We start from the raw sequence: 15,280 nt of genomic DNA, 5'->3' as shown, positions 1-15,280 counted from the left end.
TTTAAACCAAATTTTGAATAGTGAATAAAAAAAACATATCAACTTGATTATTCATAACGATTGGCCTTATAGTACGTGATATCTCAAACCTAAATATCTATATTTCGAAAACGAAAAAGAAAAGAAGGTAATGAAAATTTTATATTATAGAAAATTTAATTTATTATTTATTATTTATTGTTGATAATATATATATATATATATATATATATATATATTTATTCATGTGGCAGTATGGCGTTGTGGCATTAGGGAAAAACATTAGTTCAATCCACGTGCCTTTCACTTGATGAGTTTTCACGAAAAATATTAACAGTATATTTTAAAGTTATTAATATAAAAAAATATGAGATGCTCTAATTTTATATTTTTTAATAAATTTTAATTAATCCGAGCATGTGTTTATAAAAAAAATGCTTGCAAAATATCGTCTCTCATCTTTTACACATAATTAATAAATAAGAGTATCTTTTGTCTAAACTTTAGGAAACCTGGTACTGAAAAATATTAATTACCATTATTATTGTGAATTCTGTCAATAGTAAATTCATTCACATGAAAATAAATGTACTTATAAGCTATTGGCTATATAAACTAAACCCATTCATTGAAAAACAATATTTCTTAGAATTTTAAGATGTATCATTAAATATAACCATGAATTAAATAGTATAGTTTTACAAGACTTTTGAAATACAATTTATTTTTTACAATATTAATTAATTTAACTATAATTGAATGAATTAGATATTTATATATGATAAGAGATAGTGTTTTCTAACACACTCATTATTAATATTAATTGGAATTTATTAAAAACTATTATTTGAGTTTCACTCCATAAAGCCAGATTACCTAATTGTAAACGTTTGATTTAATTGAAATCAATAAATCCATCTTAAGTTTATATATTTCAAAACAATCATTATCGTTTATGTTTTATAATGTCTGTCAATAAGACGATGCTTAATTAATATTAATTACTGATATTTCAAACTAAAAAGTAATAATGTAATATCACTTTTAATTTTGAATTTTAAATAATAAGAGAAGAAATATAAAAGTTGCAGAAAGGTTTGTTTAAAATATTCAACAAATTCTGCTAAATAGAAAATGCGTGGGAAAGGGTGTTTGTGGTTTTTCTGGCAAGTTCCCAAGACTGCACTGTGATATGCGCGTTCTCACATTTTCACCAGCTGCTAATAGCCACAAAAGCCAGTAGATATAAAACCGTTTCTCACCCACAAATTCTTCACCGTTCAGCATGCAACAAACACCAGCACAAAAAGAAATTAAAAAAAAATAATAATATATTACCTTTCAAAATTTATTTGATTAATTCGTACTTAATAATAGAAAGTAATTAATAAGAAGAGAAAAGAAAATGTGAAAGAAAAGGAACCGACTCAGATCTGGCGTTAAACGCCTATAAATAAACCCGCAAACCATTCCTTATACCTCGCACTCTGTTCTCGGCTTCAACTTGCTCATTAGAAGCTAAGAAGAAGCCACACACAGAACCAGTCTCGTACACTAATTCTCAAGGTTCGAGACTCTCTCCCTCTTATTATCACACTCTGTTTCACTTCTCGGTTTCCGTTACTCTGTTTTCTTCTATGAACCACTTCAATTTCGCTCCCTAATTCTCCTCAGATCTATAATAAAACGTAATGCTCACCGGCTTTCAATGTTTGTGCTAGTCCTAGATCTGCTGTTATTTCTTCTCCTAATGCCTAGATCTACTGGATCTGAATCCATTTTGCTATGATTTCTATCTGTTTTTGTCACTCTCTTTAAATCTGCTACTAAATCGTTGTTTTCGTGCTAGTGTGAACTTCTCTGAACTTGCTCAAACTTGTACGCATGTGTTATACCGTGCTTCCCCGGAATGAGTTTGAAATGATGTCTATAGGGAGTGCGAATCTCGTTTTATAGTCGTCCATGATACCGTGTTAGTGTCAGCTTGTTAATGATCTCCGAATGTTGTTGTATGTGTCATTATATGAGGAATGCTAGCAAGCACATCCATATACACGCACTAACCAAAGTTTTCTGTTATTGACCGAAATTTAGTATAAATCATAAAATTATGTGTGTTTTATTTATTATATAATGCTTTTTGCTTATAATTTTGTGTTTTTCAGTATATTTTAAGTAAGAACTTTCTTAGAAGAGAGTGTTATAGGCAGTGTGTTTATAGCACTTGATATGAGAAATTATAGCCTTGATCTATGAATATTGCAAAATGTATTATCACGGATATTAGTGAAATGATTTTTTAGTATTGTTGCATGTGTATTGTGTTATCGGTTTTGGAGTGTATAGCTGATTTGGGAGTTGATCTGTTCCGACAGAACAATGGCATCTCATATCGTCGGATACCCCCGCATGGGTCCCAAGAGAGAGCTTAAGTTCGCTCTCGAGTCTTTCTGGGATGGCAAGAGCACCGCCGAGGCTTTGCAGTTGGTGGCTGCTGGTCTCAGGGCATCCATCTGGAAGCAGATGGCTGATGCTGGGATCAAGTACATCCCCAGCAACACTTTCTCTTACTATGATCAGGTGCTTGATGCCACCGCTACCCTTGGCGCCGTCCCTCCAAGGTATGGCTGGACCGGTGGTGAGATTGGTTTTGATACCTACTTCTCCATGGCCAGAGGTAATGCTACCGTGCCTGCTATGGAGATGACCAAGTGGTTCGACACCAACTAGTAAGTGATGATGCCTACTGATATTGCGACTGTTGTGTTATTAATGTTGTATTGTAATGATCTGATTACTGAACTGTTGTTGTGCTGATCCAGCCACTTTATTGTCCCTGAATTGGGACCTGATGTGAACTTCACCTATGCTTCTCACAAGGCTGTTGAGGAATACAAGGAGGCCAAGGCGGTATGTGTTAAAATTGAAAGGCCATTTGCGTTATCTTATCATAGAGAAGCTTTGTTTTTTTATGAGATGTTATTTAGATCAGGGTGAAATGTGAGAAATGACTGTTAATTTTCGTATTTTTTGAATTTCTGGTTTACATTGGCCAAGCCAGTGCTTGACAGGGAATTGTTCCGTTGCATAGTTTTTGTGTTCGTACGTTGTCCTGTGTTGGTCATTGTGATAAAATTTATTTCTTTGCTCATTTCATGTGTTTGTGTATATCAACATTATCATCGAATATTTGTTTGTCTTTCCAGCTTGGAGTGGAGACCATTCCCGTCCTCGTTGGCCCAGTCACATACTTGTTGCTCTCCAAGCCTGCCAAGGGTGTCGAGAAATCCTTTTCTCTCCTCTCTCTCCTTCCCAAAGTTCTTGCTGTCTACAAGTAAGAGTTTTAATTTGTTGGGTGTTATTATTTCTTTGTATATTCATGCTATTTGTCTAACTTGCTTATATGACTAATAACACAGGGAAGTTATTGCTGACCTTAAGGCAGCTGGTGCTTCATGGATTCAATTTGATGAGCCTACCCTTGTCTTGGACCTTGAGTCTCACAAGTTGCAAGCATTTACCGATGCATATGCAGAACTTGCACCTGCTTTGTCTGGTTTGAATGTTCTTATTGAGACCTACTTTGCTGACATCCCAGCTGAGACATACAAGACTCTCACATCTCTGAACGGCGTCACTGCATATGGATTTGATTTAGTCCGTGGAACCAAGACTGTTGATTTGATCAAGGGTGGATTTCCAAGTGGAAAATACCTCTTTGCTGGAGTGGTTGATGGAAGGAACATCTGGGCTAACGACCTTGCTGCTTCTCTCGCTACATTGCAGGGTCTTGAGGGCGTCGTGGGCAAAGGTATTTATTGGCATGCATTTCACTTTGAATTTTGGGATGCTTTTACAGTTAATATAGTTGCTTGATGTATCTATTATTTAAACTGTATGCAGATAAGCTTGTTGTGTCTACCTCCTCCTCCCTTCTTCACACTGCCGTTGATCTTGTTAATGAGACCAAGTTGGATGATGAGATCAAGTCATGGCTAGCTTTTGCTGCCCAAAAAATTGTTGAAGTTAATGCATTGGCTAAGGCCTTGTCTGGCAACAAGGATGAGGTAATATTCATCTGAAATTTAATGAAATATTATATTTTATTAATATTATTTGATTATGTTTGTTTCCTGAGAAATGCACTGTTATTTAGTGTGGCCAAATGTCTCAACATGCCCTCAGAAGGTTTTCGTTATAAATACTAAGTTAAAATAAAATCATATTTTATAAAAAGGCGAGTAGGATTTTCTTATTATTTCAAAAAGAATTGAAAGAGTGGATCTATCATTGGAATTAAATAGAGAGAAAAGAAAGGTGTACTACATGCATTAGCATTAGAATCAATTAAGAAAATTCAGTTTTTGGGTACCTTAGCAGCTGTAAATTAAAACAGCATACAATTGTAATGTGCAGCGCCAGCGGCAGGCCATATATCTACTATTCGTCATGATTAATTTGGAACCATGAGAATAAATATTGTTTCATCACACAATTCACTAATATAAAATATTCCATGGTTTCATTTTCAGGCCTTCTTCTCTGCTAATGCTGCAGCTCAGGCTTCAAGAAAGTCCTCTCCAAGAGTGAATAACGAGGCTGTTCAGAAGGCTGTGAGTGCTTGTTTCAACTGCTCTCTTTGTTAATATGGATATATTGTAAGATGTATTCTGTTGTTACTCATGGCTTCTAATTTTCTTTCCTCTCAGGCTGCTGCATTGAAGGGTTCAGATCATCGCCGTGCAACAAATGTCAGTGCCAGACTGGATGCTCAACAAAAGAAGCTTAACCTTCCAATCCTTCCAACCACCACCATTGGATCCTTCCCTCAGACCGTAGAACTGAGGAGGGTACGCCGTGAGTTCAAGGCTAACAAGTGAGCATGCTGAGACTGCTGATCTTTGTCTTATTTTCATTGATAATGTGCCTTTCTTTTATTGACCATCATGCTGTTTTCTTCAGGATCTCCGAGGAAGAATATGTTGCGTCAATCAAGGAGGAAATTCGCAAAGTTGTGGTACTTCAAGAAGAGCTTGATATTGATGTCCTGGTTCATGGAGAGCCAGAGGTCAGCTCTCATCTCATAATGTCTAAATGTTACAGCACCACTTTTTTTTTTCTGTAGAGCAACCAGTCTTGCTAGATTTTCTGTACTTACTGTTAAAATGCTGATTCTAAAATTGCACCCCAAACTAATTGTGAAAGCCATTCGTTGCAGAGGAATGATATGGTTGAGTACTTCGGTGAGCAGTTGTCGGGCTTTGCCTTCACTGTTAATGGGTGGGTGCAGTCCTATGGATCTCGTTGCGTGAAGCCACCAATCATCTATGGTGATGTGAGCCGCCCAAAGGCAATGACCGTCTTCTGGTCATCTCTGGCTCAGAGCTTTACCAAACGCCCAATGAAGGGAATGCTTACCGGCCCTGTTACCATTCTCAACTGGTCCTTTGTTAGAAACGATCAACCTAGGTATGCATAAAGTCCACACCCTTGTAAACATGGAGTAGTAACAATATTCACCACACTGTTGTTTCTAATTATAGTTTATGAATCCTTCTGCAGATCTGAAACCACCTATCAGATTGCTCTGGCTATCAAGGACGAAGTAGAAGACCTTGAAAAGGCTGGCATTACTGTGATCCAAATTGATGAAGCTGCTTTGAGAGAGGGTCTGCCACTGAGGAAATCGGAGCAAGCTGACTACTTGGACTGGGCCGTTCATTCCTTCAGAATCACCAATGTTGGCGTCCAGGACACCACTCAGGTACTTTGGAATCATCACAAGTCACTGGGTTATTACTATTATTACCTTTTCATCCTATTTTACATTGAATAATAAACTTTTCTTCTTGACAGATCCACACTCACATGTGCTACTCCAACTTCAACGACATCATCCACTCCATCATCAATATGGATGCCGACGTTATCACTATTGAGAACTCTCGTTCTGATGAGAAGCTCCTCTCAGTCTTCCGTGAAGGTGTGAAGTATGGTGCTGGAATTGGCCCTGGTGTGTACGATATCCACTCCCCAAGAATACCACCAAGTGAGGAAATTGCTGATAGAATCAACAAGATGCTTGCAGTGCTGGAGAAGAACATCTTGTGGGTCAACCCCGACTGTGGGCTCAAGACCCGTAAGTACACAGAGGTGAAACCAGCCCTCACCAACATGGTGGCCGCAGCAAAACAAATCCGCAACGAACTTGCCAAGTGAATGGGATAAGGAAGTAGAATCTCACAAGTCATTGGTTCTGCTTCATATACACCACAAAGGGAAATTTTCTATATTGGTTGTTTCAATAACTGCGTGTGGAATATTTTAGATGTTTTAGCATATGCTCTGTGAGCAATTGATTCTCCCCTCAATCCCTCCCTCCCTCTTTTTTCCCAACTCCCGTTTTCCCTAATTTCTGTTGTATTTTGCGGCTTTGCCGCAATCCCCTTATCGATATGAAATTTTACCAGTTTTGTGCAAATAACATGAGTATCTAAATTCAGTATTTCAAAATGCAGCTTTCTAACTGGTTGCGCAAAACCTTTAGTAAAAGGTTTCCCGAGTTTTTTATCCAATATGATAAGCCTTTTTAGCTGTTTGGTATGTCCTCAAACATTCCTGTGTAACCTGACCTCCTATAATGGGAACACAGCTCTTTCTGCAACTGAGGCATTTACCCAAAGCATAGTGTTTAAATTGAAGGGTAAAAGAAGCAAGCTCCAAGAAAAAGCAGTTACTTAAGTAATAGGATAAAGAGAAATTGGAAAAGGAAGTATGAAATGTATTTTTTGTTCCGACTACAATTGACTAACAATGTTTCTGTATTGTGTAGATATAAAGAGTATCTGGTGTTCCCCATGGACCACGACATCAATATTGAGCACATCTCTTAAGTGCCTTAATACACTCGATCTCGGAAATCTTGTTAGCCTTCTATTTACAGCAGAAGGAATAATATTAAGGCTAACAAGATTTTCGAACACGAGTGTGTTAAAGTAGTGTGGTTCACTTTCTTTAACCATCGTGCTCGTGCTCAATGTTACAAGCGTTTGTTAATACTTCTTTTCCCACATTTCAATTACTTGGATTTAATCTCGTTTTCCATATTTCAACGATTATTTTCTTCTGATATTCGTGATATTTTAGATTTTAGTATTAAATAAGTAGCCTACTTTGTAATGTTATTTTATGGTTTAATTTATGTTTCAATTATATAAAATAACATGATATCAATTTATCTCCATTTTGTAAGTTTGAAAATTAAAAAAATAAAAGTAAATTTTGAAGGATTACAAATTAAAAAAAATGGGGAAAAAGACGTCAAATAAATAATTTTTTTATAAAATATTAGATGTTAAATTAAAAGTTATATATAATAGATACTCGTTAAACAAAAAGTTCTTCATAAAATACATTAAAACACATAATTAAGGAAATAACTAGTTTAGACAACATAAAAACTAAATATAAACATACATCTCACTTTCTTATAACTAATTTTATTCTTATTTTTATTTTTTTTTGGGTCAGATTACATATCGCATCTATGGGGGAGCAGAATAATGAGGCGAAAGTCTTCATCTAATGTTAGCAATGTTAGTTTTACAATAATGATAATTATTGTGATGACAATAACAACAGATAAGTTATACAATTGTGAGAGCAAGAAATGACAATATAAACAAAACCAATTGCAATAAAAGATGAAAGTAACTAGGGTGATGTTGACAATTGTAATGAATCACATGGTTGAATTGAATGGTTAGTTCTTATAATTTAAAAACTAATAATCCGAAGGCCTTTTTTAAAAATTAATTGAACTCTTTTAATTAAATAAGCTACACTTTACAAATTATATTTAAAATTCAAAACCTGAAAACAAACTAGGTGAAATATGTTTTTTAAATAAACATAATTTACGCACTTACATTAATTATTTGTATAATACTTTTTTTATCTCATTATTTATTACATGTCATAATACAACATTATGTTGTATAAATTGTTCTACTGCATGTCATTTTGTATCACATTTTTTTTACACTACTAAGAGATGTACTTGTGAAATGTTTATCATTAATATTCATTAATTATCTTACAGAATTCAGAACATCTAACGTTAAGTCTTAAGCATGTTGAAAAAATCTTTTGATAAAACATGCTGAGACTTTACTTAAGCATTTAATTTTGTCATAAATATATGCAACATCTTTACAAGAACCAATTTCAACATCTTTACATTCAATTTAGCTTCAAGGATTTATACCAAACTACAGAAATAATATGAGATTCTGCAAGAGATAACATTACTTCTCTATAATGTTTACAAATCCTAAACCTCAGTTTCAAGCTTTGGTACTTAAAGTAAGTATACTGGGCAAGCTTTAGCATGCTCTGCAGTTTTCATTCAAAAATACTTTACAACAACTAATCAAGGCAAGACAATACAAATTTTCCTCCTGTATAATAACAGTTCCTCTTCACCTCACGTGATACAAAAAAAAGGATAGAGTTTTTAAGCTAAAAATTGGGTAGAATCCAAATTTTAATTTCACTTCAACACTCCTTCCACATTATTAAGAGCTTTTTTTGCTAACTTGAACTTTTGAGTTAGATCTTTATTGGTTTTCACAACGTACTCCTTAATGAAAAACTCAAGGCCTTGCCTAAGACTTTCAAGTTCAGGGGTCACTGCTGCACGTGTGAATATGTTCCATACCAAGTTTTCAGGATACTCCAAAATGGCCTCAAACAGAATGCGGAAATGCATGATCCTTTTTGGTGTCAACAAGGTGATATCATTCAGATCCACAGTCTTCAAAGCAGTAAGGGAAAGAGTGAAAGAGGCAACCATTTCAGCCACAAATTTTGCTAAGTGCATTGACCTCATTAGTGGCATTGACTCCAGCTCCTTAAGCTGATCCCACAGGCAAAACTGCAAAAAAATGCATAGGAAAACAATGTCAGATTGATACAGACACAGGAGTATTAATGCATTATCATCAATGTTTTTAAATTCGATGATTCAACCCAGGTTAAACCAGTATTAATAAAATTATAATAGTAATTAGTCTATTATCACAATGCCATCAAGTAAAATAAAGTGGTTCAAATTCCACTTCCTAAGCATAGATTGCTATAAAGTTGATTCATGAGACAAATACTACATAATTCTACAATTTAGTTCAAGTCTCAATCCCACATCAAGCAGAAATTCAATACCTGTAGAGTGAACTTGTGATTTTTGTCATGCTCGCATAACTTGGAAGCCAGAACTGTATAATACTTGTTAAAAACTTTCTCTTGCAAGCAACACTCCACAAGAACCCGCATGATATCTCTGTCCTGTATATCATCACAAGAAGGAAAAGCCATATAATTGAGACACATTACTAAGCTGAAAAGAAAGGACGAAGGGAATAAAAGATTGCATTACCTGCTTGCCTGGTAATTCCAATCTTAGAAGCTTCTCAAATGCATCAATATAGTCCTCTCCACTCATTATTATACAAAAGATTGCCCTTCTGGCATCTGTGTTCATCTTTTGAGCAGCAGCGAGCTGGAGCATTCTTTGGGTTTCAAGAACATTTTTGTCTATTCTGTCGGCAACTTCTTCAACATTAACTGTTGAAGAAGCCGCATCTCCAGACAACCACCACTGGCCCTTCTTGTTAGGATCAAGTAGCTTGCTCCATTTAAGCCCTCTAATCAAAATGTCATCAACCCTTAACTGAAAACAAATTTTAATTAAGAATTTGATGGACGTATGAGTGCCTTTTGAATAACAGAAATTCAAATGAATATCACAATTTTTTTCCCGTTGCATATATGCTGAGCAGAAGACAACAACTAAAAGAAGCACAGATCAACTTAAGAGCTACCAGGCAGATTTACTCTGGAAAGTTAGTAAACAAGAATAAGAATCTTCTCTTTAAAATGAGCAAAATAATTTGAGGCTGATCTTGTGAAGAAACTGAACACCTTTGAAAATTATACAAAATATCATGTGCTTTGAAACTACCAACATCATAAGAATTAAACTCAACATTGTCTTTCAACAAGCCAAGAGTTTTTTAAACAGTTATAGACGCTAAACCACATAATACCTAAGCTTGGATCTTCGATTATATTTGCTTGAATAGTTCTAAAGAAAAGAAAGTACATAGAATGATCTTAGAAACATTAGCATTTTTTTGCAGCAAGGATGCTCACAGCCACAGGAACAACCTTTCTGAGATGACCAAGTAAGCTATCCAGAAAAATAATAAAGGATTGTCTAAGCAAAGCACAGCCCACATGTAACTTAGCTTTCTTTTTATTTTTTATGGATTAAATTAAAGGGGTTTATTTTAGTTTGAAAGAAAAAAATGGAACATAACAGGTAATATTTGGAAAAAGAAACTTCAACTATAGACAATGCCACAAAACACAAATTAGAGAATGGGACCTTCTGTAACCACTTCTTAATCCGAGTGTGATGTGCACTGTCCTCATTTGGCTTTCTTTTGTTATTCTTGATGTCACATATAATTTCAAGCATGAAGTCCATCTACAAGTATTACCAAGTAATCAGAGTTGAACTAATTGTAGGAAAAAAGTACTTTTCTTTTCTATTTATATAAAAGAAAGCATGCTCACTCTTTTGCTATTTTTCTTTTGACTGTCATCTCCAGAAGAAGTCTTCAACTTATTTGATGTATTCTGAACGCTAAGAATGAAATCTTTCATGGCAGCTGGATCATCAACCCTTATTTTCATCCCACAACCTATTCAGACAAATAAAATAAAAATAAGTCATATGGTTCACTCATTGATCAAGTTCCTATGTAAGTCATACCAAAAGTAGCCATGCTACTGTATATTGCATGGGATCATCAGTTCACAGATAACAGGGAGATAAAGGAAATAAATGTATGAGCAAAGAGAGGAGGAAAGAGGTAAAAAAACACATAAATTTACAACAACCACCACCAAAGCCTTTTTCCCACTAGGTGGTGTCAGCTAGACAACTCAGACGATGCTTCAGAGTCTCAGTGTGAAGAAACCACAGTCAAGATTGGTTAGCTCTATGAACAAACCAAAGATTGAACTATATGACTGTAGCTATCGGACAATATTAAAAGTTAGCCACATGCACAAGTGCTTTTGAGCAGGTCAAAAGCTAAAATTTAGACTTGAAAATTAGACATTTATAATATATGCATCAATATCAAAGTTGTCCCATGCAACACCAACAAAGTGCAAATGGTATCAGCAAAGCACAAAAAGCTTAAGGGGAAGGTGTCTGTTTCACCAGTAATCACTTCAATGTGGTACTTCCTTTAAATGCTTAAGAATACAATGATCTAGCAGTCTGTTAGAGATAAGGATCACTAAGTAACTTCTCTATAAACCTCTACCATTACATACACGGAAATTCTAACTAGAACTAAGTACACGCCAAAAATATGGAATTAAAAATGATAGAACACTTACATTGTAACAATGCCAAAATGATTGAGACATCTGTCTCAGTTAAACGCTTGCTCAGCATAAGCAGAAAGTCATATATTAAATCACTGAAAAGCATTGCAAGATACATTTTAAGAAAAATGTAGTTAAAATAAGTTCATATCAAGTGATTGGTGCAGTCCGGTTTACCAACCTAGAACAGACTCCAAATATGCATAAATAGGATAAAAGAAGAGTAAGATTCCGCAAGGAGAGATTGTCTTCTTTATTGTACTCATCCTGGGCAGAAAACATATGAAGATTATAACTTTTGTAATCTCTAAAACACTTATAAGAGCAAAAGATGATCTGGAGTATACCTCAAAGCATTTAGCAAAGGAAGCCATAAACTTTGCACCAAAGTCAACACCAACCAAACATGCCATCCCAGCAACAAATGAAGCAAAAACAGCAGCATACCTTCATAAGGAAAAATGTCAGTTACAATGAACACAACACCAGGAAAAATTACAGGAGTTGAGATTGACATAGGGGACAACCAGTATTTAGTGGAGGATCAAGGAGGAAAAATCTAACATATCCAAAGACCAAAAAATATTTTCAGAGTCCCAATGCATTCTTTACAAAAATAACAATGGCCTCAACCTCAACACCCGAGATTAATTATTCTAAACTACAGAGTCCTGCACAGGAGTATCTAATCATATCTTAGACATCATTGTCAAACAAGCATTTTCAACCATGTTTTCCCTTCTCATCTGACAGAATATCCTAAGCCTCTTCCTTTTCCTATGTCATTATTTTTGTATGTCTTCACATTTTCTGATTGGAGCATCTGAATCTAAGGTTTTATCCTATCATTTAATACCTCAACTAAATTTGATTGAATATCTTCATTTATTTCCTGACCTTCTCCTATAACCAAAATAGAGATGATAAAATTGTTTCGAACATAGAAAACAAAAAAATCAAGGATTTAGCAACTTCACTGAGGGAAATAAGATTAAAATAGAAGGACAAAAATCCTTAACTGTTGATTGCCACGGGGACCACCAGAACAGGATGCCAAAACTTCCTCAGTCATGATCTGTGAAGCAACACTACGAGCAACAGACTGCAACAGATTACATATCTTAGTTAAGTAACTATCATAGCAGTTCCCATTAGTTAATATGATGCTATAGGGTTCAATTTTAAAGCATAAACAGTAGGGGAAAAGTAGTAGCACAAAATGATAACCATTTTTCTGTGGGAGAAGACAACCAAGATTTTTCAGAAATAAAAAAAATGAAACTTGGTCTAATTTATCAAAGTTATCAATCTATGCCCTAATGTTCACAAAAGGTCTTGGCACTTTACTTCCAAACTAATTCAAACTTGAAATGACAAACTAGGTCAAATTTCTTTTATAAGATTAATCACTTTATCTATAGAAATGGGTGGGTCATATGATACTAAAAGACATCCTCTTTTAATTTATAAAATGTTAAATGAAAAATATTAATAGGAACAAAAAGGGGAAACAAACTATTTTTGAAGACTTCCTAGAATCATTTACATTCTCTTTCCCAGCTCTTCTTTTATCCATTTTAAAACAAAATCATTTGAATTTTGTTAAAAGAAATCAAACAAGCATTCATTTCAAGACTACTATATGCCTATGAGTAACATACCTGAAAGATCAAGGACAATTCCCCAGTAACTGACTCAACATTAGATTCAGAAAGCCTGTTAAGAAGACCTGAAGAAACAAGTTCAAGTAGAAATTCAAATAATCAATGATAAATAGTAAGAAATGCAAAAGGCAAAACAAGCCAGACCTCCCTACCTCGCACACGTCTTCGAATTTGAGTATGCTCTTCAGGTTCATTGCCAGCACGAGCTCTCAAGTGAGGCGCTATATATTTTTCTTTGGCTTTCTTTTCCGGAACTTTAGATGGAGTGTCGCCCAATTTCCCCTCCATTCCACAAGATTCCACAGGCTTGGACATGCCAATAGCTTCATCCTCTTCATTGTCTTCCTGCTGCCGACCTGACAATTTCCTTTTCTTATGCTTCTTCCTTGAAGGCTCACTGCCAGGAACACCATCCAATTCTACATCTTCATTAGAAGTTTCTACATGCCCTGATACATCATCCATTGCTTCCGCTTTCATTCTTTTCCTCGACAACTTGTCCTTCTTACTTGACAAGCTCTTCTTCAATCTCTTCACAGGCAATTCATCAATACCAGGAACCTCCCCCTCTCCCATAAAATCAAAAGAAGAAGACATTCCTTCAATTAATATGTTAAGCCCATCATCCATTCCCCTCAATTTTCCTTCCTTCACCTTTAGCTTCTTGGAAAGTTTCCTTTCCAGTTCTAGATCCTTTTCAGCAGCTATAGAAACATCCTGCATGCCCATCTCAAACATGCTCTTCCTGGAACCTTTGCCAGAACCCTTCTTCATTTTCTTCATTTTCTTTGCAACAGAACCACCCTGATCTTCCTCTGACACTATGTTTTCTTCATCTATCTCATGTTTCCTAGAGTAAGACTCTAACTTCTCTACTTGTGTTTCCTTGACACTAGGACTAACAGATGTGTCAGGTGTGCTTTTAGGTTCCATCTCTGAATTACTGCCATGTTTTTTCGTAGCTCTAGATTTCTATAAAACAACAAATTAAAATTAAAATTCTCATTGTTCTGGTAAGAAAACAAGGCATAAAACTAAAAAATAGAAAGACATGGTAGTATAGAATTACCTGGTGGAGGAGCCAGGATTGGTGTCTTGATGCATTCTTTGCCAAGCGGGACTCTTTCCTTCGTTCCCGACGTGATTTTTCTGCGCTTTGTTTATCTGAAACGTAGTTTGTTCAAAAACACAAAATAAAAAATTGAAGTTGCTAAGAATTGAATGGAAAAGTGAAAAATTAGAAATTTTGAGAGGTTGTAAGGGAATAGGGTTACCCATGGTTTGGTTCGGACGTGAAGTAGAGACAAGAGTGTTTAGAAGTACGGTGGCGCAGTGGGCTTGTGGCGCCGGTGCGGACGGAGGACGGAGAAGAACGACTCTGAGAGAGACGGTTATTGGTGGGTTTGAACTTTGGGCAATAGGTCAGTTTATTGGGTCCGTAATTGAAGGCCCAATATTACATCAGGCTTAGGTGAGTTTCATCAAGACAATTGCTTCCTGCACCCAATTCCAGCGGAAAAGACGAAACTGTCTTTAAAAATGATTTCCGAAATATGTGTTCTGGATTTTTTTTTTCCAGAACGAAATTTTATATTTCGGATTTTTTTTATCTGGAATGTTTTCATTTTTTTCTGGATTTTCCAAAACACAATAATTTCTTTTTCAGATTTTTTTTTCAGAATGTTTTATTTTCAATTTCGAATTTTTTTTATCCGAAACAGAATTTTAATTTTTGTTTTTTTATTTTTATTTCCGAAACTCAATAACCACTTCTTGATTTATTTTTTTGAAATATATTATTTTCAATTTTAGATTTTAATTTATGAAATTAATGACATTTTTGGAAATTAAAAAAATATGTCCGGTGCAGGTTTAAAATATTGGGTGTAGGAAACATTTGCCTTTTTAAAATTATTCTTATTTTAGATTTAAAAATCCGAAATTTAATAAATATAATTTAAAGTTAAAAAAATACTAGAAAAAAAAATCTAAAACACAAAATTAAAATATACGAATTTTTTAAATTTAAAAATGTGTTCAGAAAATTCAAATTTATAATATTTTAAAAAAAAATTCTAAATTTTTTTTATCCACACGTTTTTTTTATTTAAGGTTTTTTTTATTATTTCGTAAGAGTATTTTTATATTTTTAATAGCAGATTGAGTTGTAATTG

At 34.7% G+C, this 15,280-nt stretch overlaps 2 protein-coding genes across 3 annotated transcripts; one reads left to right on the top strand and one right to left on the bottom strand.

Annotated features, from left to right (window-relative positions):
* Positions 1-1,461: 1,461 nt before the first annotated feature.
* LOC137813921 (5-methyltetrahydropteroyltriglutamate--homocysteine methyltransferase) lies at positions 1,462-6,460 on the top strand. Of its 2 annotated transcripts, none has more exons than XM_068616403.2 (12): positions 1,462-1,545; positions 2,355-2,708; positions 2,802-2,889; positions 3,186-3,313; positions 3,399-3,790; positions 3,883-4,046; positions 4,512-4,592; positions 4,689-4,855; positions 4,942-5,047; positions 5,198-5,448; positions 5,542-5,743; positions 5,836-6,460. In XM_068616403.2, the coding sequence occupies exons 2-12, from the start codon at positions 2,359-2,361 to the stop codon at positions 6,196-6,198; spliced, it is 2,292 nt and encodes a 763-aa protein (XP_068472504.1). In that variant the 5' UTR covers positions 1,462-1,545; positions 2,355-2,358; the 3' UTR covers positions 6,199-6,460. The 2 variants fall into 2 exon arrangements, with proteins under 2 accessions (XP_068472504.1, XP_068472505.1); XM_068616404.2 differs by having other exon boundaries at positions 1,462-1,667.
* Positions 6,461-8,238: 1,778 nt separating this feature from the next.
* LOC137813920 (MIF4G domain-containing protein / MA3 domain-containing protein) lies at positions 8,239-14,617 on the bottom strand. The gene is made up of 13 exons (XM_068616402.2): positions 14,381-14,617; positions 14,176-14,270; positions 13,259-14,078; positions 13,104-13,171; positions 12,462-12,544; positions 11,790-11,889; positions 11,624-11,709; positions 11,455-11,537; positions 10,618-10,745; positions 10,427-10,528; positions 9,416-9,709; positions 9,202-9,324; positions 8,239-8,914 (listed from the first exon to the last, which is right to left on the bottom strand). Exons 1-13 carry the CDS (start codon positions 14,382-14,384, stop codon positions 8,531-8,533), a joined length of 2,370 nt encoding a protein of 789 aa, XP_068472503.1. The 5' UTR covers positions 14,385-14,617; the 3' UTR covers positions 8,239-8,530.
* Positions 14,618-15,280: the final 663 nt, after the last annotated feature.

This window comes from Phaseolus vulgaris, chromosome 1, assembly GCF_051622355.1.
Source record: "Phaseolus vulgaris cultivar YP4 chromosome 1, ASM5162235v1, whole genome shotgun sequence".
NCBI classification, from domain to species: Eukaryota; Viridiplantae; Streptophyta; class Magnoliopsida; order Fabales; family Fabaceae; genus Phaseolus; species Phaseolus vulgaris.
The sequence above is the reverse complement of the archived record's forward strand: the minus strand, read 5'-3'. Positions and strand labels throughout refer to the sequence as shown.

Excerpts from the sequence above, each read along its gene's own strand:
- LOC137813920 (XM_068616402.2), bottom strand. Across the intron at positions 12,545-13,103 it reads AATTGTCCTTGATCTTTCAG|TCTGTTGCTCGTAGTGTTGC; the intron begins GTATGTTACTCA and ends AATCTGTTGCAG. Across the intron at positions 11,538-11,623 it reads ATATTTGGAGTCTGTTCTAG|TGATTTAATATATGACTTTC; the intron begins GTTGGTAAACCG and ends AATGCTTTTCAG.
- LOC137813921 (XM_068616403.2), top strand. The coding sequence starts at position 2,359 with ATGGCATCTCATATCGTCGGATACCCCCGCATGGGTCCCAAGAGAGAG. Across the intron at positions 3,314-3,398 it reads AAAGTTCTTGCTGTCTACAA|GGAAGTTATTGCTGACCTTA; the intron begins GTAAGAGTTTTA and ends CTAATAACACAG. Across the intron at positions 5,449-5,541 it reads GTTAGAAACGATCAACCTAG|ATCTGAAACCACCTATCAGA; the intron begins GTATGCATAAAG and ends ATCCTTCTGCAG.